The sequence below is a fragment of the Microcebus murinus genome, chromosome 2 (assembly GCF_040939455.1).
Source record: "Microcebus murinus isolate Inina chromosome 2, M.murinus_Inina_mat1.0, whole genome shotgun sequence".
Lineage (NCBI taxonomy): Eukaryota > Metazoa > Chordata > Mammalia > Primates > Cheirogaleidae > Microcebus > Microcebus murinus.
The window spans coordinates 91,503,431-91,528,985 of record NC_134105.1 but is presented as its reverse complement, the minus strand read 5'-3'; the positions used below and the strand labels follow the sequence as shown (position 1 = coordinate 91,528,985).

Sequence of the window (25,555 nt, the reverse complement as noted above, 5' to 3'; positions counted from 1 at the left end):
TGTGTAATAATCAAATCTGGGTAACTGGGATATTCCTCACCTCCAGCATTTATCGTTTCTTTGTGTTAGGAACATTCCAATTCCACTCTTCAATTATTTTAAAATATACAATAAATTATTGTTAACTCTAGTCACCCTATTGGCTATTGAATATTAAATTTTTACTCAGGAACTAATGTACCTTTGCATAATCAGAGCAATTAACCTAGCCATTTGGCATTGAAAAGTACCACACAGACTCCTTCCCTAATAATCCTCTCTAATTTCTACTACTTACAGTTCTTCCATGTTATTCAAGCCAAAAAATGCTCCATCTTTAAGTTTGCTAATTCCATTCCGTTGCATTTTCAAAGATCTTAAGGAGTCAAGCCCTTGGAATGTAAGACCTTCCACAATTTTAATCCTGTTTCTTTTAAGTTCCCTTTAACAAAAATAGTTTTATAGTCAGAAAATTGGTTTGCTGAATTGCTCTAACAATAAATAAAAAGAAAAAGACATTGTAAGAAAAAATCGTCTTCTTATAATCCACCTATTTAGTTACTCACAAGAATTGGAGATGAGGCAGCTTGAAGATCTTAGGCGGAATCATGCTAATTCGGTTACGGTTTAACTTTACCACTAATAAGGAACTTGATAAATTATCAAAGCAACCAGCCTCCAAGGTAGTTATCCTATTATTACTCAAATTCCTAAAACAAACAAGATAACAGCAAAAGAAAAAAATTTAGTGTAACAGAAAATTCAACAAACGGATAGCTGCCAAAAATCTGTCTGAGCCCTCAGCTCTAATCACTTAATGACTATATACTACTTTACAAATCATTTAAATGCTTTGTTTCTTCATCTACAAAATTAGGATACCTACTTCATTTAATTTGTTATGAAACAGTATATGTCAATATGCTTTGTAAACTGGAAAACACTGGCATACACACTATTAGGTTATTAAGTATGAAATGTCCAATTTCCTTAAGTACTAAGTTTGACAGTTGGTAGCACTGACATTTCACTGACACTTCTGGTTTTATTTTTATTGTGAAGGTATATCCTTAGTCTTTCAAACACATGTTTTAATTTGTGATTATCTTTCAAAAAAAATTTTAGAACAATTTTTATTAAACCATGGATAGGTCAAAAATTTGTGTTATTTTCAAATATGAGTTCTGTCATGGAACCAATGCAGCACAGACAGCTCACGATAGCAAAGAAGTGTTGGGGAAGGATGTAGCTAATGAATGTACAGTACCTCAATGGTTTGAGAAGTTCCATTCTGGTGATTTTAATCTTGAAAATGAGCCATGTGGGTGACCTGAGACCAAGGTGAATAATGGTGAGCTAAAAGCTATAGTGGAAGGGAATCAATCTCAACCTACTCATGCATTGGCAGCAAGGTTTGACGTTACCATTCCAACGATATTGGACCATTTGAAACAAATTAAAGTAAAGAAGATGGATAGATGGGTTCCTCATGAATTAAACAAGCGTCAGCAGAGAAATCATCTTGAAGCTTGGCTTTCTTTGCTGTCAGACATAAAGGAAAACCAATTCTACACCATATTGTTACGTGTGATGAAATGAATTCTTTTTGACAATCACAAGCCAAGTGTTCTGCACAATAGTTGGATAAAGATGAAGTGCCAAAACAGTTCAAAACTGGATATTCATCACAAAAACCTAATGGTGTCTGGTGGTCTAGCGCTGGTATTATCCACTACAGCTTCATGAAACTTGGTCAATCAATTATGGCAGATGTCTACTGCAATCAATTGGACGAAATGATGAGGATGTTTGCAATGTAGCAGCTGAGATTGGTCAATAGAGACAGGCCAATACTCTTGCAAGACAATTTTGACCACACATCACACAAACAATGCTGCTCCAACTATAGAAGCTGAATTTGAAAACTGACTGTCATCCACTATATTCACCAGACCTTCCACCAACTGACTATCACTTCTTCCAGGCTTTGGACCACTTCTTTTTTTTTTTTTTTTTTAGAAACTCGTGTTTATTTTCCATCAACCTTATTTCCATCTTGTTTAAGAGTTTGTAGAAGAACTTAAGACCACTCAGTGGTTGTTCTGACCCATTCAGTGGCCTGAGCAGTGGGAGCTGCAGACCAGTCTTCTGTGGCAGGCTGAGCACTCCAGTCTTCAGTGGGGAACTGCTGAATAGGCACAGAGGGCACCTGCATGTCTTCAGACCAGTCTGCAACCTCGGGCTGAGTAGCAGTAAACTCAGGAGCTGGAGCTGTCCATTCACCCTGAAATTCCTCTTTGGTCACAGCTTTCTTGGTGGCAGATTGCTCTTCCTTTTCAATCTCTTTAGCATCTCTGTAGAAGTAGAGATCAGGCATGACCTCCCACAGGTGTTCACGGGAGATGGTGCCATGCATGCAGAGACCTTCCCAGGCCAGCATCCACCATATCGGACCCACAGAGTGAGCCTCCTTGTTGTTGCATGGGATGGCAATGTCCACATAATGGAGAGGAAAATCTGTGTTACACAGAGCAATGGTAGGCAGGTTAACATAAGATGCCTCTGTGAGAAGCTGGTGGTCAGCCCTGGGGTCAGTAACCACTAGAAGACGTGGTGCCCAGAATGCTACCTAGATCTGGTTAGTGAAGGTCCGAGGAGTGAAACGGCCAGCAATAGGAGTGGCTCCAGTGGCAGCAGCAAACTTCAGCATAGCTCCCTGGCCAGCACTCCTGGAGGATATCACACTGACATCAGCAGAGTTTTCAATGGCAACAATGGCCATTTCAATGGCACGAGCTGCCAACAGAAGCTTCTCCCAGTTCTTCTTCATATTTATGATGTAGATGCCATCAGTTTTCCTTTTGTAGATGTACTGTTCCATTTGGAAGTCAAGGTTGGTGCCACCTAAGTGGGTTCCTGCTGCAAGGAATTTGAGGACATCCTCCTCCTTCATTTGCAGGACATCAAGGGCTCCGGACATCGTGAAAGTTTCCCTTTAAGTTCCGATGGGAATCCAGAACAACGCCGAATAGGCCCCTTCCATGGGTGGCGTCGAAAAGCTGGACCACTTCTTGAAAGGAAAAACATTCAATTCTCAACAAGCTGTGGAAAACGCTTTTCATGATTTCATCACCACTTGCTCTCCAGGCTTCTTCACTGCTGGCATAAACAAGCTACTGTTAAGATGACAAAACTGTGTCAATAGTTTAGGTGCATATTTTGATTTACTGTACTGCTTCTTGTTTGAGATATAATAAGCTACACTTATGATTTGAAATCAGACATTTCATACTTAATGACCTAATAATCATCATTATATAAGGTTAGCCACTGTTTAAACAAACTACTATTTACCTTTTACAAAACTGCTAGTTAAAAAAATCCAGAATTAAATCTCAAAAATTCCCCTGTACATCTATCAATATTTTCTGACAATAGTGGAATCTTTCTTTTGGGGGCTGGAGGGGAAAGGGGGACAGAACCAACAACTCAAAAAACTGACCCTAGGTTTGTTTCAAATATGCATATCAAAATAATAATGAGTAACAGACATTTTGGGGAACATAGGTACCAATGAGTAGGAAACATGCACTTTAAAGTAAATCTAATTTAAACTCTATTTTACTTACAGGTATTTAAGCTGCATTCGAGGAAATGAAGATGTCTTGATTTCTGATATCATATTTGAGCTAAGGTCTAAACTCTCAAGAGCATGGTAAAACTGGAACGCCTCTGCATTGATTTCTGGGATTATATTATGAACTCTACAAAACAAAGATTATATTCAAGCTATTACCAATGATCCACCCCTCAAGGACCTTAAATAATTAGGAACAACAATATATGTGCTTAAAAAAAGACAACTGTATATTATGCATAATTTAAGTAGAAGATCTGAAAATTTTATTAACTTACAATGAAAGCAGAGTAATATTAGGTGTTGGTTCTCCAAAATATGGGATTTCTGTTAGTTCATTGTAATTCATTTTCCTAGACAAGAGGAAAAACAGATTTAAATGTTTAGTGAGGGAAATGTTACATCCTGAATTCTAGTTTCTGGCTAATACATACTCTTTTGAATAGGTGCCAAATTTGAAAAAGCCTATGACTCGGAATGAGTTAAACTAAACTAAAAATGTATTTATTGAGAAATCAGAGATTTCAATAAGAAATGTTTTTTCATAGTATATATACTATTGACATCAATATTAGTACAGCTAAGAAATATTTTGGAGATATTTTCAGTTCAAGCAAGGTTCTTTGAATAGTTGGGGTCATGACAGCTAATTTGAGCCCTTAAAGATGGAATAATTAGTTTGTTCAGATATCTCTCTTTTTCTCTCTAAATATACATACACACACACACACACACACATACATATATGTATGTGTGTGTATATATATTTTTCCTAAAGCTATACAAAAAATTAGGGAGTGTTGCTTGAGACCACAGACAATATTAATCTGCCCACCCAGAGATGGAACCTATAACATTTTCCAGATGACACAACATGTCAAACATCTGATTCTAGCAGCCCTTTAAACAGTCTCAAATGGTTGAGTTTTTTTGTTTTGTTTTGTTTTGTTTTGTTTTAGACAAAGCCTCACTCTCTCGCCCTGGATGGCGTGCAGTGGTGTCATCACAGCTCACTGCAACCTCAAACTCCTGGGCTCAAGCAATCCTTTCACCTCGGCTTCCCAGAGTGGTAGAATTACAGGTGTGAGCCACTGCAACTGGCCTCAAATGGTTTTTAGTAGCAAATCTAATACAATCACATTTCATTAACCTGGTTTTCAGTCACTAAACAACCTAAGAATCTAGAATACAGCAAAGAAATCAGAAGTAAAGGCCTCTAGGAAACGAACCAAAGTTCCAAATAAATCTTGTGCACTTCCCACTGAAGCATTTTCAGGCCCTGCCTCAATGCCTACTCTCAGCTAACAAACTTGTCAACTGTTTATTCAGTCCACGATAGATTAGAAGCAATAAATTTGGGATCAGGGAGGAGGGAATATAGGGATAATGAGAGCATTAAGAAGTTACCCCAGTCAGCAAATAATTAAAAAGGAAAGTAAATCTGAGGGTCCTGAGGGTGTTAAGTGTATAGGCAAATAAACCTATATACCTCAATAATCGTGACCCCAACCCAATGCAAAAACTGATATTTATAATATTTTACAAAATTACATAATTTTTCAGTATTAAAGAAAAAAACTTAAGAGGAAAATTGAATTATAACAACTGCCACATTCTCAAATGATACCAAAAATATTTCATACAAATCTATTTTTGACATGATGCTTCCATCTTAGATAACATCTCAAGATATTTAAAAAGTTTACACAACACAGAGTTTCACTGGCCAAAACTTGGCAAAAAGCAAAACATATTTACTCCTAAGAGAGGAGAAATCTTATTTTTCACCCCAGGAAAGTAAAATAGTATTTCTCCACAGTTTACAACTTGAAATCACCAACCCAATACCTAAAGAGCTTGTGAGAACAACAAAGTCAACAACAAGTTTAGATTTTCAAATAATTTCTTTTAATTAAAAGATTTTTCCCTTCAACTTTTTGATAGTGTCTCTGGATTGAACATCCCTAAATTTGCAATTTATTAAGTCACCTCAAGAACATAACTTTAAATAAATAAAAATAACTTACACTTCCTGTAATGTTTGTGATTCCAAGCTGATGTTCCAGTTAGACAACCGGTTATGACTCAAATCCCTGAAGGAGGACAAAATATCATTAGTGTTGGAAAGTAGACAAAGAAAAAAAACAACACTGAAACAGGAATATTAAAAATCCTATTAAATGTGAATTTGAGTACAGACAAAATGAAATGTTTATAATGGATGAATAAAAATTTATCTAGATTTCAAAACAGCTATTTTACTTTCTAATTTTTGTATTTTCTCTTTTTAACTTATCAGGGAATACATCTACTCGGTTCAATAATCAAAAAGTATAAAAGGGTATATAGTAAAAAAGTTTCCCACCCTTGTCTCTAGCCACTCAATTCTCCTTCCCAATAACAAATAAAAAACTATGTCATTTCTTGCAGAGCCTCACAGATATTTTATGCACGTACCAGCAAATATTTACACGAATGGTAGAATAATTTATACATTATTTTGCCTCTTGCTCTTTTCACTTAACAATATATTTTAGATCATTCTATAGCAGTATTTAAAGAGTTTCTTCATCCCTTATAGTGATTATATAATTTAACTGTAAATAAATTTGATGATAGATTTCACAAGTCAAGATGGTGAGCATCTATATTAAATTTGGAGTTGACCACATTCTTAATAGGGATGTGATCTTCCTTAAAAAAAGCAATCTAGCTTTGGGAGAAGAAAATTAATCTCACCCCAAATTATGTTAATGATGATGATGATGATGGCAGTGGCTAACATTTATTAAGTGCCAGGCATTCTTCTATATTAACTGGCTAAATCCACAAATAACCTTATGAGACAAATACTTTTACAATACTCACTTTCCTAATCTGGAAACAGGCACAGAGGTTACTAATTTGTTAATCCAAGGTCACAAAACTGTTAATAATAAGTAGAGGCCATAATTCTATCTCACTTCTAGCAAGTAATTTATTAGATATAGTAAAGATTTCACTGAAATTAGTCATGAGTCTAAATATTTAAACAGGCTTTTAAAAATTATCCGTGATGCCTCTGGCATCTTTACAAGGCTGAGGTAGAATCAAGGCCACACAGGCTGCCCATGAAATGTATTACATGTTACAATATGGCTAGCAATAGGGACACACCAGAGAAACATTAGGGATCACTGTATCTCACTGTGCCACCACAGGCATATGACAGATGCATGCAGGTTTGAATGATGTCTCTATCACAGCAGACCAATTTGTTCTCAGCTAGATTATGCCTGCCCATCTGTAAAACCTAGCCCCTTTCAAGAGCTTAATTTACACTATGACGTAACTAGAGCTCCATGTTAAACTATCGCTTTTCCAAAACAATTCTAAAACCTTTATTCTAAGATGTCTGGCAAGAGGTATCAGTTCAAGGACACTTATGAATAGAGGGGTGTGCTGGGAAATGTAAGAGATAAAAAAATATAAATTTGCTCCCCATAAAAATCTTATATTCAGACTCTTCATCCAACTTACACTTGCTACTAAACAATACAGAATTTCATACAAGTGAAAAGATGTTTTGTTGTTGTTGTTTTGTAGTATTTTAACTCAAGCAGAAATTCAACTATTCTAATTTAAGTTAGATATTCCATATTCTGCTCCAAGCTGGCTTGTCTGGCAAAAAAGAGCTAATATCATATGTGTAGCAGGCTAGCACAGTGCGATCTAATTCTATGTCTCATGGCTGCTAAAATTTAGCATTTTTCCCCTTGCAGATTAAGGGCTTTCATTTTCATAACAGTGCTCATAATGCCCTCCCCAACCCTCAATCTCCCCAGCAGCATAACTTTTTTTTTTTTAAATATTTAGTTTCAAGGTTTTGGAAGCATGCATATAACTCTTAATTGTATTCATCCCCTATAGTTCTCTCATGAATGTCAATCATCATTGACACAGATAATCACTGACCAGATATCTTGACCAGATAAATCATTTTTAAAGAAACCATTATTAAAGAGTTCTAAAGCAATAAGATTAAACACAATTTATACATGCTATAAACAACATGGTATTCAGTATTAGTGAAAACTGTCCAGTTTCTCTGAAGAATAATTTTCTCTGTATCTCTGAAGAACCTATAGCCTTTTCAAAGGATACCTGAAATACTTTGGAGCCTCTGTACAGGATAATGTTGTCAAAAAAAAAGATATATGCTTTGAAACAGCCTCATAGGTCAGAACCCTATATAATGAGGCTCTCCAGACCCTTCTGAAATAAATCCACATTGATATGAGATTTAAAAACACTAAAAGTGAACTGAAATACATTCCCAAAGTAGTACTACCAGAAATATATATGAATGAATATATATCAGAAAATATATCAGAATATGTATCAGTACTACCAATGAATATATATCAGTATAACTATTTAAGTTATCAAAATAGTCAGTGTCTAACTAGAATTATACAGGTTGATCTGATCATCATTCATACAATAAACATTTAATGGACTATGTGCCAGACACTGTACCCAGTGCTAGGGTCATAAACACTGCCAATTTCAGTAATCTTTTTTCTTTTTCTAAAAGCAACACAGTCCTCAGAAGTGTAGTCATTCCAAAACTCCAAACAAATTCAATATTAACTTGACTACTCCCCTTCACTGGAAATGAGTAAATTAAGTTACTTTTATACCTAAATTTCACTCTGGAATTTAATCATATCACATGCATACATATATGTACAGACACACTCTTGCTCCCGATAAGTATGCCTTTCCCATTTCTTTTTTTATTTTTATTTCTTTATTTAATTTTTTTTGAGACAGAGTCTCACTCTGTTGCCCAGGCTAGAGTGAGTGCTGCGGCATCAGCCTAGCTCACAGCAACCTCAAACTCCTGGGCTCAAGCAATCTTCCTGCCTCAGCCTCCCAAGTAGCTGGGACTATAGGCATGCACCACCATGCCCGGCTAATTTTTTCTATATATATTAGTTGGCCAATTAATTTCTTTCTATTTATAGTAGAGATGGGGTCTAGGCTCTTGCTCAGGCTGGTTTCAAACTCCTGACCTTGAGCAATCCGCCCACCTCGGCCTCCCAGAGAGCTAGGCTTACAGGCGTGAGCCCCATTTCTTTTTTTAAAGTACCCACCCCCAAAAGGCTAAAAATGACTAAAATTTGAAGATTTCAAATATCAGATGTAAAACTCTTAGATCAAGGATTTGGATAACTTTTGAAATTGAAGTCTCTCACTATTCTTCCCAATGTCCATTCACTAATTCCATTTAGTTTGTATAAAGTAATAACTTTTTTAAAGAGTCCTCAAACGGAGAACTATCTTGCAAAGTTTTTCCCTTTGAAATATCCCTAAAATAGGCTGGGCGCGGTGGCTCACGCCAGTAATCCTAGCACTCTGGGAGGCCAAGGCGGGCAGATTGCTTGAGGTTAGGAGTTCAAAACCAGCCTGAGCAAGAGTGAGACCTCCGTCTCTACTATAAATAGAAAGAAATTAATTGGCCAACTAATATGAATAGAAAAAATTAGCCGGGCATGGTGGCGCATGCCTGTAGTCCCAGCTATTTAGGAGGCTGAGGTAGTACGGTTGCTTGAGCCCAGGAGTCTGAGGTTGCTGTGAGCTAGGCTGATGCCAAGGCACTCACTCTAGCTTGGGTAACAAAGCGAGACTCTGTCTCAAATAAATAAATAAATAAATAAAAATCTCTAAAATATAGTTAAGAACTTAAAGTAATCTAATGCTTAATAAACATAACAAAGTTAAGCTTTGTAACAGTCAATAATCTTTCCTTTATTTTCTAACACCATGGATATGATGCTTGAAGAGTAAAGGTCTTACAGAAGGCCTCATCTCAATGTTGTAAACTCTGCTCCCACTCATGCTAATCTATAGGGATATAGCTGTAATACATGATGAATTATTAAAGTTCTTGTTATCATGTGGAGCCAGAGGTGCCATTAATGTAGTCGTTTAGTACCATCAGGCTGTAAATTATTTATAGGATGTACAGAGCAATCAGAACAGTTTAAGGAGGAGAATAGAGTTCAGCAAGCTAATTGCAAAGAAGTCCTACAGCAACAGAGACAGAGGGGTTTTCTTCTGCATAGTCACATACATGCACTTCTGAGTCATCAACAATCTTTTTTGTTTTTGAAAATATACAGCAATAATAGGTCAACCTGTGAATTTCAATAATAATAAAGCCTCCAATAAAGAAGAGGCCCTTTGCAAAAGTTAAAGGATAAGAAAATATTATATGTAATATTTTGGGTATGATAATGCTTCATTTATTTATCTGGTGTAATCTGCCTTCCTTTTGTAAATGAAAATCCCTGTCTTGTTAGAGTATACATAGCACGATTTGCTTTCATTTATTTATTTATTTTTTGAGACAGATTCTCACTCTGTTGCCCGGGCTAGAGTGTTGTGGCATCAGCCTAGCTCACAGCAACCTCAAACTCCTGGGCTCAAGTGATCCTACTACCTCAGCCTCCCAAGTAGCTGGGACTACAGGCATGTGCCACCATGCCCGGCTAATTTGTTCTATATATTTTTAGTTGGTCAATTAATTTATTTCTATTTTTCGTAGAGATGGGGTCTCACTCTTGCTCAGGCTGATTTTGAACTACTGACCTTGAGCAATCCTCCCACCTTGGCCTCCCAGAGTGCTAGGATTACAGGCGTGAGCCACTGCGCCCCGCCTGCTTCTAAACATAATACTTATGGTTACTATTATAATCAATTACCATACTGTGAGATTTAACATGCTGATGATCTTGAATATTCTTCCAGTATACTGAACTAAACACAAGAAATCCAAAACAACTCTTAAAATTCTGTCTGCTTTTATAGGTTTTCTTTTCCTTTACCACTAACAGCTTTACACTAAAAGCTCTCACTTCTTGGAACTATCAGACTTTTTGTCTGTAACAGGCTACTTTTTCCTAGTTTGTTGTTTCTAACTGTCATAGGCCAGGAAACATGATTGCCTATCAGAACTATATGAATTAGGAATAAATGAGAACTAGTGAGAGTCTCCTTTGTGAATAAATGCTTCTAGGAAGAATTTTTGCTTTGTGGTTGAACTAGAGACAGCTAGCTATATTAGAAAAATATCTTCAGAATAGATAAGATTTTAGTATAGTATGAGGCATAATGCTATTCCAAATTAAACTTTCTGTTCATTTGCACTATTTATAATACATTGTACAATACTTTTTATATGAAAAAAAGTTATAGGTGGTAGGAAGATGGGAACATTCATTTCAAGATAAGAGGCATGAGAACAATCAGACAAGAGAAAGAAATAAAGGATATCAAATCAGGAAAGGGGAGGTTAAACTATCACTTTTTGCTGACGATATGATCTTATATCTAGAAAACCCCAAAGACTACACCAAGAGACTCCTGGAATTGATAAATAAATTCAGCAAAGTCTCAGGTTACAAAATCAATGTACACAAATCAGTAGCATACTTATACACCAATAACAGTCAAGCTGAGAGTCAAATCGAAGATTCAATACCATTCACAACAGCTACAAAAAAAATAATAAAATGCCTAAGAACACACTTAACCAAGGAGGTGAAAGATACTAAAAAGAGAACTATAAAACACAGAGGGAAAAAATCGCACATGACATAAACAAATGGAAAAACACATAATGCTAATGGATCAATATACTTAACATTGTTAAAATGTTCATACTACCCAAAGTGATTTACAGATTCAATGCAATCCCCATCAAAATACCAACATCATATTTTACAGATTTAGAAAAAATACCCTTCATTTGGAACCAGAAAAGAGCCTGAATAGCCAAAGCAATCTTAAGCAAAAAGAACATATCTCGAAGCATCACATTGCCAGACTTTAAACTATACCACAAGGCTATAGTAACCAAAACAGCATAATATTGGCACAAAAATAGAGACATAGAACAATGGAACAGAACAGAGAACCCAGATATAAAACCATCCACATACAACCAACTGATCTTTGACAAAGTATACAACAATATACACTGGGGAAAAGAAGCCCTATTCAATAAATGGTGCTGGGAAAATTGCATAGCCACATGCAGAAGACTGAACATCCATCTCTCTCACCACTCACAAAAATTAATTCAAGATGGATAACAGATTTAGTAAGGCATGAAACCAGAAGAATTCTAGAAGAAAACATTAGAAAAAACTCTTCGAGATTTCAGCCTAGGCAAAGAATTTATGAAGAAGACCCCAATGGTAATCATAGCAACAACAAAAATAAATGAATGGAACTTGATTGAATTAAAAAGCTTCTGCACAACTAAAGAAATAATCAACAGAGTAAATACAAAACCTACAGAGAAAATATTTGCAAGCTATACATCTGATGAAGGGCTAATAACCAGAATCTACAAAGACTTCAAGCAAATCAGCAAGGAAAAAACAAACAACCCCATTAAAAAGTGGGCAAAAGGCCAGACATGGTGGCTCACGCCTGTAATCCTAGCTTTCTGGGAGGCCGAGGCAGGCGAATTGCTCAAGGTCAGTAGTTCGAAACCAGCCTGAGCAAGAGTGAGACCCCGCTTTTACTATAAATAGAAAGAAATTAATTGGCCAACTAATATATATAGAAAAAATTAGCCAGGCATGGTGGCGCATGCCTGTAGTCCCAGCTACTTGGGAGGCTGAGGCAGTAGGATCGCTTGAACCTGTGAGTTTCAGGTTGCTGTGAGCTAGGCTGACGCCATGGCACTCACTCTAGCCTGGACAACAAAGTGAGACTCTGTCTCAAAAAAAAAAAAAAAGTGGGCAAAAGACATGAACAGAAGCTTTTCAAAAGAAGATAGACAGGCCGGGTGTGGTGGTTCACGCCTATAATCCTAGCACTCTGGGAGGTCGAGGCGGGAGGATTGCTCAAGGTCAGGAGTTCGAAACCACCCTGAGCAAGACCCCGTCTCTACTAAAAATAGAAAGAAATTAAGTGATCAACTAAAAATATATATACAAAAAATTAGCCGGGCATGGGGGCACATGCTTGTAGTCCCAGCTACTTGGTAGGCTGAGTCAGGAGGATCGCTTGAGCCCAGGAGATTGAGGTTGCTGTGAGCTAGGCTGATGCCACGGCACTCACTCTAGCCTGGGCAAGAAAGTGAGACTCTGTCTCAAAAAAAAAAAAAAAGAAGATAAGACAAATGGGAAATAAACATGAAAAAAATGGTCAATGTCACTAATCAGGGAAATGCAAATTAAAACCACAGTAAGATATAACCGTACCCCAGTTAGAATGGCTTTTATTTTAAAACTCCAAAAATAATAGATGCTGGCATGGATGCAGAGAGAAAGGAACACTTATACACTGTTGGCGGGATTGCAAATTAATACAACCACTATGGAAAACAGTACAGAGATTCCACAAAGAACTAAAAGTAGACCTACCATTTGATCCAGCAATCCCACTACTGAGTATTTACCGAAAGGAAAAGAAGTCATTTTATCAAAAAGATATCTGCACTCAAATGTTTATTGCAGTGCAATTCACAAGTGCCCATCAATTCATGAGTGGATTAACATGTCAGGATGGGTGTGGTGGCCTACGCTTGTAGTCCCAGCTACTCGGGAGGCTTAGACAGGAGGATTGTTTGAGCTGAAGGATTGTTGAGGAGTTTGAGGTTGCTGTGAGTTAAGTTGATGCCACAGCATTCTAGCCCAGGCAACAGAGTGAGACTCTGTCCCAAAAAAAAAAAAAAAAAAACAACCACAACAACATGTGGTATATGTATATTGTGGAATACTATTCAGCCATGAAGAAGGATGGATTAAGGCCTTTTGCAACAATTTGGAGGGAACTGGAGACCATTATGCTAAGTGAAGTACCTAAAGAATGAAAAAACAAACACCACATGTACTTGCTATTAAACTGGAACTAACCTATGAGCACACATGTGCACAGAGGGAAGTAAAACTCAGTTGAAAGCAAGCAGGGGAGAGAAGGGGATGGGTGAAAACCTACCTAATGGGTACAATGAACACTATCTGGGTGATGGGTAAACTTATAACTGACTCAAGCATAACAAAATTGATACATGTAACCAAAAACATTTGTACCCCTGTAATATTTTGAAATTTAAACAAAAAGGGGCATATTTTTTTTCAGAATGATTTATGTTTATTTCAGCTTATTATGGGGGTACAAATGTTAAGATTACGTATATTGCCCATGCCCCCCCACCCCCTCGAGTCAGAGCTTCAAGCGTGACCATTCCCCAAACATTGCACATCTCACTCATTGTGTTTGTATATACCCATCCCTCCTCCCCCCTCCCACCCCTCCAACACCCGATAGATGTTTTTCCTGTATGTCCACTTAGGTGTTGATCCATTAATACCAATTTGCTGGTGAGTACATGTGGCGCTTGTTTTTCCATTCTTGAGATACTTCACTTAGTAGAATGGGTTCCAGCTGTTCCGGGAAAATACAAGAGGTGCTATATCACCATTGTTTCTTAAAACTGAATAATAGTACTCCATGGTATACATATACCACATTTTATTAATTCACTCATGAATTGATGGGCACTTAGGTTGTTTCCACAACTTTGCAATTGTGAATTGTGCTGCTATAAACATTCGAGTGCAGGTGTCTTTTTCATAAAGTGACTTTTGATCTTTTGGGTAGATGCCTAGTAGTGGAATTGCTGGATCAAATTGTAGATCTACTTGTATGGCTTTAAGGTATCTCCATATTGCTTTCCACAGAGGTTGAACTACTTTGCAGTCCCACCAGCAGTGTAGGAGTGTTCCCATTTCTCCTCATCCACACCAACATTTATTGTTTGGAGACTTTTTGATAAAGGCCATTCCCACTGGAGTTAAGTGATATCTCATTGTGGTTTTGATTTGCATTTCCCTGATGATTAGAGATGTTGAGAATTTTTTCATATGTTTTTTGGCCATTATTCTGTCTTCCTTTGAGAAGTTTCTGTTCATATCCTTTGCCCATTTTTTGATAGGGTTGTTTGATTTTTTTCTTGCTGTTTTTCCTGAGTTCTAAATAGATTCTAGTTATCGGGCCTTTATTGGAGGTATAGCTTGCAAAAATTTTCTCCCATTCTGTGGGTTGTCTGTTTGCTCTATTGACAGTTCTTTGGCTGTGCAGGAAGCTTTTTAATTTGATCAGGTCCCATTTATTTATTTTTGTTGCTGCTGTGATTGGGGCATATTTTATTTTCTTCCATTATCTTTCCCTGAGTTCTGAATGATTGAAAATACTGTTTCACTGGGGAATGTAACAACAAAAGAGGAAATATGAATTCTACAGATACATTTAAGAATATAGTCTTGGCATGCCTAGTTCTGGGATACTAGACAAGTCATTTAACCTACACTGATGAAAGTATCAGTACAACTTTATCGGATTGCTCAAAAGATTAGAAGAATATAAATAAAATGTTTAACATACAGGTCAGGGTATAAATAGTAGGTTATTAAATACTAGATTTGAAACAGGATGATGGTTCAACACTATCTACTTTTCTGAGCTTTATTCGACATGCAGGTATAATCCACTTCCCAAGGTAAAACCTTAATTAACTGGAACCACTCCCCTACAGTGACTTATTAAGCAGTAATCTAGGCCAGGCATGGTAAGTCATACCTATAATCCCAGCACTTTGGGAGACTGAGGCAGGATGATCGTTTGAGGCCAGGAGTTCTAGACCAGCCTAGACAAGATAGTGCTAATCTATCTCTACAAAAAAGTTTTTAAAATCAGCCAAACATGGTAGCACACATGAGGCAGGAGGATCACTTGAGCCCAGGGGCTGGAAGTTACAGTGAGCTATGACTGCACCACTGCACTCCCACCTGGGTGACACAGTGTGACCATGTCTCAATTAATTAATTAATTAAAGTAGTAATCTAAATATTGTTTCTGAATTCCAAATTTATAAGAAAGATGCCAATTACAAGACAGCCCACCAATGATTTGGTCAAATTATTGGGGTACTTACCTATACCACACGATTTGATATTTCAGAATTACCCAGTGATATCACTTCTAAGAATCTACTATACATACATATTCATAGTCATGAAAAGGTATCTTCCAGCAAGTTACTACAATAGCAAAATCATAAAAAGAAACCTATATACTTATCAAGTTAAATAACTTATGAAAGTTCTATACAATGGAATTCTCTGCAGCCAGACATGGTATGGCTTCATCTGTGTGTGTGTATTTATAAAGAAAAGGAAAAAAGATAGATATATGTGTAAAACTTTGAGAAGCATAGCCAAGAAAAAATTAACAGCGGGTTTTCCTTAAGTGAGACAAAAGAACTTTTTACTCTTCTATTTTAAATGTTTCTGTGCCATGCTAATAGTTTACCATGGAAAGAATTAATTTATTTAAAAATAAATTCACATGTAAAAAATCTATCTTTAACCCAGAATGTGCTGGGAAATAATATTTTAATTGTTGCTTTTCTGAGATTAGAATTCTTCCTATAGTTTGTTTTCAGAATGCCATAAAGTGACCAAATCAGGTTAATGACAACACCTGACAAGGAAAAAGAAAACCCTAATAACTACATGTTCTCTTGTCTTCCTAGTCAGCAACACATATCAGAAAGACAGTGAAAACTACAAATATACTAGACTTAGTTTTTAGACTGACTTATGAATTAGTAAATTCCATTTTAGAACCCACTGTCTGGCCTTCAAATTTCAGGTGGACAGAGTTGAGTTTATAGTGAGCAGTGAAACTATGGACTGTTACTCCCATCCATGTTTTTAAGATTTGTCTTTTCTACCCATTTAGAATAAAATAATATTTCAGTAATAGTGGAACAAAGATTGCTGCTTATATATGAAAATACAGAATGCTACATTTTCTATCACCATTAGTGAGCATTTTCTAGGTATCAACTAGGTTCACATCTTTGTATCAGACTATTTATATCTTATTATAATTAAGTTATTGTAAAGATTTTTAGATGTGAATATGGCAAAACAACTTATTACCTACATTATTGGTAGAGAAGGGCTAATCAAAGCCAAAGAACAGGTAGGTTTCTCATTATTCATGTAATCCATCATTCCTCAATGCCCACTTAGTTTAAGCTGGCACTAAGTCTGGTATCTCTTCAGATAAGCACATTATGCTCAGGATTGGTTATGCTTTTCTGTTGCAATCTGCCAAGATTTTGATTACATAAGCAAATTATTGTGGCGATTTTGAAATAAGATATATAAAAAGTAAAATATGTAAGAGAAACCCAAAATTAAGAGGCATTTAATTACAAATTTATTTATATCACACTTAACTACTGCTGCACTGTTTATGGCTTAACTTTAAAACTGCTGGCTGGGTACGGTGGCTCACACCTGTAATCCTAGCACTCTGGGAGGCCAAGGCGGGAGGATTGCTCAAGGTCAGGCGTTCAAAACCAGCCTGAGCAAGAGCGAGACCCCCTCTCTACTATAAATAGAAATAAATTAATTGGCCAACTAATACATATAGAAAAAATTAGCTGGGCATGGTGCCCCACGCCTGTAGTCCCAGCTACTCGGGAGGCTGAGGCAGGAGGATCGCTTAAGCCCAGGAGTTTGAGGTTGCTGTGAGCTAGGCAGATGCCATGGCACTCACTCTAGCCTGGGCAATAAAGCAAGACTCTGTCTCAAAAAAAAAAAAAAAAAAACAACAAAAAACTGCTAATCACCAGTAGTTATTCTGGCAGTTATTATGCCATTTACTTATCACAAATAACATAACTACAGTCTCTTTTTGGGGGAAAGGTCGGAGAAGGGCAAAAGAGAGGTAAAGAACATAAACAGAAGCCGAGCACAGTGGCTCATGCCTGTAATCCTAGCAGTCTGGGAGGCTGAGGCAGGCAGATCGCTCAAGGTCAGGAGTTTGAAATCAGCTTGAGCAAGAGAGAGATCTCATCTCTACTAAAAAAAAAAAAAAAAATAGAAATTAGCTGGGAAACTAAAAAAATATAGAAAAAAAATTAGTCAGGCATGGTGGCGCATGCCTGTAGTCCCAGCTACTTGGGAGGCTGAGGCAGAAGGATCGCTTGAGCCCAGGAGTTTGAGGTTGTTGTGAGTTAGGCTGATGCCAAGGCACTCTAGCCTGGGCAACAGAGTGAGACTCTGTCTCAGAAAAAAAGAACATAAACAGCTCAAAAAGTTGTTTTACAACAAAGTAAAACTTACATTAACTATTCCGTTCTTCAGGTTTTTGTCCCAAATGTGAAATTAATAATTTGGATAGACTGTAATGATTTAAATTGCTTTTATTTTTTATTTGCATCAACTGAACATCTTAACATTTTTCATGACCAAAATAGTATGGAATAAATGAGTTGGGTCATTTACTTTGGCATAGAAAACATGGCATAAGAACTCATTCAGAGGCCGGGCACAGTGGCTCACACATGTAATCCTAGCACTCTGGAAGGCCTGAGGCGGGCAGATGGCTCAAGGTCAGGAGTTCAAAACCAGCCTGAGCAAAATAGAGACCCCCCCTCTCTTCTATAAATAGAAAGAAATTAATTGGCCAACTAATATATATAGAAAAAATTAGCTGGGCATGGTGGCACATGCCTGTAGTCCCAGCTACTCAGGAGACTGAGGCAGGATTGCTTGAGTCCAGGAGTTTGAGGTTGCTGTGAGCTAGGCTGACGCCACGGCACTCTAGCCTGGGCAACAAAGTGAGACTCCTCTGTCTCAAAAAAAAAAAAAGAACTCATTCATAGTATTTTTAAAAAACATTTTTGCTAAGCTCTTAATATGACATGATCTTTTCTTCACTGGTTAAATGCCAGTTTTCCATTAGTATTGAAGAAACTTTAAAGAATAAAGTATATAAAATGTCATGGACCTTAGATGAGGGAAACATATTTTCTAGTATTAGGAAACCAAGTGATTATCTTCATACACAAATAATTCTTTGATTACTCATGTGTTGATTATATATGTTGTATATTGGGAAATAAAAAATATTTTTAACATAATGAAACACAATTGGGACGCTGATCTTTGTAAAAAAACAGGTCCTCCAAAACATAAAGGAACTTTAAAGAATTGAGCAAAGCACAGATCTCTTCAACTGACATTCAAAAAGCATTAATCTTCCAATAAAGGAAAAAAAAACATTTAAAAAGCAATAATTGTTTATGGTTCAGTGGTTCTTCACCATTGCTGCACATTAGCATCACCAGGGAAGATTTTTAAATATTGACACTTCACCCCAGACCAAACAAATCAGAATTCACTGAGGGGTGAGACCCAAGCTTTGGTATTTTGTAAAGGCTCTCCAAGTTATGGTCTACCATTCAGGAAGGGCTGAAAACTGCACTAATCCAGAAATCTAATACCCCAAAGCCTGGTGGGCAGAGGATGCTTTGTCAAGATTCCTTCAATTCAGTTCCTTGCCTTTTCTGCCTTTCTACAATAAGCCTGTCAACAAAGATTTGACACCTAGTATACGCCATGTACCATACTTAGTAGTAAACAAAACAGACATTTTTGGAGTTTATAGGATCACCTTCAACTAAAGCTTCACTGAAGCACCAGAATGCCACTAAGTTGTGTTTCTTAACAAGATAAAATTCCTAAAAAATGAATTTCCATTTTCACCACAGGAGGGTGGATAGAAGGGATAGAAGAAGGGATGATTTTATTTCTATTTAATACATTTGTTTTGCTTAATTTTTTAATAATGAGCATATATGCCCTTTTAAAACTTTTTAATGTTTTCTAAAATAAGATTTTTTTAAATGAAGTCATAGATAAATGCAGCAAGACATATTGGTTGATTCTTGTCTATGTATTTATTTCACTGGGGAGGAGAGTCAAGATTTGAGGCTGGGCGGGGAGCGGTGGCTCACACCTGTAATCCTAGCACTCTGGGAGGCCTAGGCGAGTGGATTGCTCAAGGTCAGGAGTTCGAAACCAGCCTGAGCAAGACCCCGTCTCTACTAAAAATAGAAAGAAATTAATTGACCAACTAAAAATATATATACAAAAAATTAGCTGGGCATGGTGGCACATGCCTGTAGTCCCAGCTACTCGGGAGGCTGAGGCAGGAGGATTGCTTGAGGAGATTGAGGTTGCTGTGAATGGGGCTGAGGCCACAGCACTCACTATAGCCTGGGCAACAAAGTGAGACTTTGTCTCCAAAAAAAAAAAAAAAAAGATTTAAGGCTGGAGTGAAGTCAAAAGGCTAAAGACCCTAGGTTTCTTTACCTCTTTCTAGTAGTAGCTTTGATTGTCTTTCCTAATCCCATAGCTATTGTCCCCATGTCCATCAAGATTATATTAAAAAGATGGATAAAGAAAATGCAATATATGTAAACCATGGAATACTACTCAGCCATAAAAAAGAATGAAATCATGTCCTTTGCAGTAAGATGGGTAGAATTGGAAGCCATTATCTTAAGTGAAGTAACTCAGTCAAATGCCGTATGCTCTCACTTATAAGTGGGAGCTAAATAATAAGTACACATGGACATAGAGAGTGGAATAACAGATGGGAGTATGGGATGAGAAATTATCTAGTAGGTATCAGGTACACCAATCAAGTGAGGTGCCCAGGCTTCACCACTATGCAATATATATCCATGTAACAAATCTGCATATGTACCCATAAATCTATAAAAATAATTTTTAAAAATCATATCAAAAGAGTTAAAGGTTGAAGGTCAAAATTCTTACGCATATACTTAGCATACTTTCTCTTTCCTTTCCAAGTGGTTCTCACATCTAAAATAATTAAGTGCCATTTAGGGTAAGGGAAACAGTGGAGGCAATGCTAATATTAAGAGAGTCAAACAGATTGTACAAAGAAAAGCAATGAAAACACTGACATAATTTTTCCTGTACCAAATTAGAAAAGAAAATTTTTAAATGATAATCAATGCTAAGAAAATTATGATAAAACAAGCACTCTGGCAATGCCAAAAGGAGTTTAAATTAACGAATTATGCTGAGCTCAATCTAAAATATATAATCCAGGGTATACTTGTGTGACAACCAACCCTAAGTGTTCTGTATCATATCTGTATTAGATCAGATTTCTTAAGGCTGTCTCATTGCAGGCTTTATTGTTCAGGTATCTTCTGAACTAACAAAAATGCCTCAAAGATCCCACTAGATTTTGTGAGCTCATTATCTTCTGTTTACCTCTTTCCCAGCTATACCAGGATAAAGAAGATAAAATACATTAAAATCCTTAATGCAGTGAAAGAAAAGCATGTTGTATATACTTAGAAATGATTGTTGAAAGTGAAACAGTCCATTATAACAGTAGCATGCAAGCCCCAAAGTATATTGGATTCTGGAAACATTATAGTAGTTTATCCCACCCTCATCCCCAATTTGGTTTAGGGAGTTACTAGTAGGTCCTTTTCCTTCCCTTCTTTCTTTTCTCTCTTTTTCTCCCTTTCTCCCTTCCTTTCTTTCTTTCTTTCCATCTATCTATCTATTGGTCAATTCATTACAATTAAGGTCTGTTTCTTTTAGAGACTAAAACTAGTGTTTATGCTAGTGTCTACTCTAGACAGTGCATGTGAGAGACATTCATAATGCCTTTGAAGTATCCCAACTTTAGAAATGGGTGGCTGCTATGTACCTTCAGACTATTAAAAACTCCTCAAACTATAGCTGCAAACCCTAATGACACTCTGCATACAACTAATTATTCATTAATACTTAATAAATATCTAAGTGATGCTGTAAAGCCCTACAAAAGTGAAGATGATCAGAAGAAATGAAGGATTATTTGTGTATACAAAAGTTTCTCTGATTTTTTTTTTTTTTTTTTGAGACAGAGTCTCGCTTTGTTGCCCAGGCTAGAGTGAGTGCCATGGCATCAGCCTAGCTCACAGCAACCTCAAACTCCTGGGCTCAAGCAATCCTCCTGCCTCAGCCTCCCAAGTAGCTGGGACTACAGGCATACGCCACCATGCCGGCTAATTTTTTCTATATATATTAGTTGGCCAATTAATTTCTTTCTATTTATAGTAGAGAGATGGGTCTCATTTTTGCTCTGGTTGGTTTCCAACTCCTGAGCTCAAATGATCCGCCTGCCTCAACCTCCCAGAGAGCTAGGATTACACGCGTGAGCCACCGCGCCCGGTCACCCAATTACATTTCTACAACAGAATTGCTCTTTAAAACATTTCATTTCAACTGAAAATGTCAATTTCATTATAGGACATGTAAAATTTTGAATGTCACTTGGATTTAGGCAATTTGTCTTGATTAAACAAAATCAAACATAGACACAAAATAAATATATCTTACATAAAATTATCTCTAAGTAATGTTTACCTAACAATGAAGGATCTTAAAAAGTAGGCCACATTTATTTCAATTACAGCTAAATGAAGTTATTTTGTTTTTAAACCTGTGCCAGATTTGTTCTGTCATAATCAGGTAGCTTTTCCAAGATTTTCTTAGAAAAAGGCATTTGCTGCATAAAAAAGATGCTGTACTAGATTTCAGACTACACTTCACACTGATATAAATTTCTAAATTTAGATTAATAAAACCAGAATTACCTAACAGGTGTCACTACAACAAAACAACAGAAAGCATCTTATTACATTGCAGTTCTTCTGATTACTACATTTGATCACTTATGTTAATTTTCTCAATGAATATATGAGGTAGCTTGCTTTCCTAACTATACTAACCTATTTGCAAATACAGAAATACTTCTTAACCTCTGCAATGGAGACCTTCTATTTATATTCTATTTCCACTGAAAATGCAAACAGCTGCTCATATTTTAATTGCACCTCAAACTATTCTTTTTAGTGATGACTCTTTCTTAGAGACCACTCTAGTATAAGTCTGTCAATTAATAAACGTGTTGCTCAGTTAATGGAAGAGAAATAACTGTATGTTAGTGGTTAAGAAGCCCCATAATTGTAGCATTTAATATCTACTGTTGTTCCTAATGCCACCAAGCTGACTCAGACTAATGAGCTCTCTAGGTGTCACTGTTTAATAAAGGCCTGTCAAAGTGAAAACTCATCAGTGGAGACTCCAGAATTCTTTCAACCACTGTACTTGCTTCTCATACATAAATAAACAGAAGTTATTTGGGGGTTCTCTGCCACAAAGAAATGCACTGAAAACAAAGCATCACATGATTTTGAAAACGAATACTTCTTCCCTTCTTTACAGTGAATCCTAAATTAGATCAAGAATGCTACTTATAAAGATATTCTAAGTTAGTACGGGATCTCCTGATACATGAGTCTTCAACCCTAAATATAAAAACTGCAGCAAAAATGAGCCAATATGCGAACTAGGGACAAAAGACAATTTATGTGTCTCTGGCGATCTTAGTTAAAAAAAATGATGTGCCTGAGGACCATTCAAGCGAGGTACACACCAAATGATGCAGCCCAAAGCGGGCAAGAACCACTGGGTGCTCGACCCGTCACCCAACCATCCAAAGTCGATGGTGGTGCCCAGAACCCACGAGTCCTTAACATTAAACATCCCTGTAACAACTCCTCAGTTCAGAAAATCACAGACTTCCTGGCCCCTAGAAACTTAACCCTGGTCTTCATACGTCTCCAGAGACCTTAACACCGGCTTTTTCATACTCCCATCATCCAAAACAAAGTTCACAACACCGCTCTGGCAGTTTCCTTCATAACTTAGCTTGGGCACCACGCCCTCCGACCATGCCAGTCTCCTCCTGTCCCCGGAGGGGACGCTCCCCCTTTCCTTTGGTCACTCCGCCAGGCCACTGTACTCACAGACTAGCGGTGTCTGGGGGCAACGGGCCCGACAGCGCCCTCCAGCTCGGCGCGGGCAGTTTCCTGCGACTGCAATCCAGCAGAGGCATGCGGCAGGAGCAGGGTGCAGGGCAAAGACCTGCTCGGGTGATGGGCAGCAGGAGGAGAGCTGCTCGGGCAAGGAAGAGGAGCCGGGAAAGCGGTACGGACCGACACCCCAGCAACCGTTCCTCCCGGACGCCTAGGGGCGCCGGCGCCATTTTCCCCCTCGACCTGGACCTGGCAGAGAAGAGCCGCCTGACAGAAAAAGAGGATGGCGCAGATGTTTAGCGGCTGCGCGGTCGCTCAGAACCCTGGCTATCCCCTGTACCCTCTAAAGGCAGGCGAGGGACGGACGCGCCGCGACAGCGGGGGCGGCGGCTGGGGACACACGGCTGAAGGCCTACGGACAGCGCTCCCCCACCCCGCCCCGCGACGCAACGTCCTCACGCACAGGAGCCAGCCAATAGGTGCCACAGGACGAGGTTGCGTCGGGGGAGGGACTCAGTGAGGGGGCGGGGCCAGAGACAGCCGAGCTCCTTCAGAAGAACGTTAAGGTGTTTGGAGACTTTGGGTGCTCCTCTGGAGTTGCACCGCGGTCCCTCCGCTGGAGGGCGCAGCGGGTCCTTAAGAGGGAATGGTGGGGGCGAGCACTGTGAGTTCCGACTAAAGGTATATCTATTGTAGTCGTAAAAAAGGTTCTTTTATCTTCTCTGGGCTCTAAGAAAGGAGTGGCTGAAGGGCTGCCTTCCAAGTCGCTGACACAAACTGAGCTGCTATGCTCGCGTTAGCCAGGTCCGTCTCCAGAGCCAAACTGGGGCCTCCTCTGCCCCCTGCTGCTTGTCTGCAGCTCCTGCTGTTCTGCAGCGGGGCGGCCAGCTCCCACTCGCCCAACACAAAGCATGTTACCTCTCTATCTCTTGATGGGTTGTAAGCTCCTGAAGGCAGAGACCCTGTTAATTTATCTGTGCACCTCCAGCTTCTGATCTGGTTTGGAGTTCAGTAAATGTTGATGGGACTCCACCTGCATGTCTCTTCTTTCCTCTGTTTTGGGGGGATGCTGTGCTAGATACACACTCTCAGAAAAGCAAGTGGGACAAGTAGATAAAGAGGGTGTTGAGTAGTCAGCAAAGCAAAGGCTGCTTGTGAGGAAATTTTTTGTTTTTCCTGAAGCAGAGGCTATAGAAAACTTACTAGGAACAGTGAAGTCTGGCCACTTTATGCTCACTCAGCCGTGTATTATATCATATATATATATGTGTGTGTGTGTGTGTGTATATATATACATGTGTATGTATATATATATATGTAAGACTTTGAGAATAATACTGATGGACTCTTTAAAAGTATAAAAGCACTTATAAGGCCAGGCGCAGTAGCTCACGCCTGTAATCCTAGCACTCAGGGAGGCGAGGCAGGAGGATTGCTTGAGGTCAGGAATTCGAAACCAGCCTGAGCAAGAGTGCGACCCCGTCTCTACTATAAATAGAAAGAAATTAATTGGCCAACTAATATATATAGAAAAAAATTTTTGCGAGGCATGGTGGCACATGCCTGTAGTCCCAGCTACTCAGGAGGCTGAGGCAGGAGGATTGCTTGAGTCCAGGAGTTTGAGGTTGCTGTCAGCTAGGCTGACGCCAAGGCACTCACTCTAGCCTGGGCAAAAAAGTGAGACTCTGTCCCCCAAAAAATAAATAAATAAAAATAAAAAAAATTTAAAAAGCACTTATATGTAGTGCTTTTATACTTTTCAAAGAGCATTTGCATATGTTACCTTATTTGGTCCCTCAGTGACTGTGAAATTGGCAAGACAGTGCTGATGAAGAAACAAGCCCAGAGAGGTTAAACCAAGTTACCCCCAGGGAGAGGCAGGATTGGCATTAGTATGGCTGTAAATTAATTCTGACTTGTAAATTAAAAGCCTGGCCAGGTCAAAAGAATGATAATGCCTAGATCATAGGGTTGTCCTAGAAAGTAACTGAAGTCAATCTTTCCCAGGGCAGATTTGGAGTCACAATTATGGGTTTTTTTAAAACACTTTTCCATTTTCTAATATTGGAATTTTTCTTGGAATCAAGGCCATATCCAATGCTCCAGGCCAAACCAAACTTTTAAAGCCAAGACAGCAGAGTGAAACTTACTCTTAGCCTACT

The 25,555-nt window shown here is 38.1% G+C and overlaps 1 protein-coding gene and 1 pseudogene across 1 annotated transcript in view; both read right to left on the bottom strand.

Annotated features, from left to right (window-relative positions):
• Positions 1-23,844, bottom strand: part of LRIG2 (leucine rich repeats and immunoglobulin like domains 2) — a 56,623-nt gene extending 32,779 nt beyond the window's left edge. The window contains exons 1-6 of the mRNA XM_012778439.2: positions 23,385-23,844; positions 5,644-5,709; positions 3,895-3,969; positions 3,609-3,743; positions 546-689; positions 278-421 (exon numbers count right to left, since the gene is read on the bottom strand). Of these exons, the coding sequence (XP_012633893.1) occupies positions 278-421; positions 546-689; positions 3,609-3,743; positions 3,895-3,969; positions 5,644-5,709; positions 23,385-23,623 (803 nt within the window). The 5' untranslated portion in view covers positions 23,624-23,844. The remainder of the gene's footprint in view (positions 1-277; positions 422-545; positions 690-3,608; positions 3,744-3,894; positions 3,970-5,643; positions 5,710-23,384) is intronic.
• Positions 710-2,959, bottom strand: LOC105878742 (small ribosomal subunit protein uS2-like; annotated as a pseudogene).
• Positions 23,845-25,555: the final 1,711 nt, after the last annotated feature.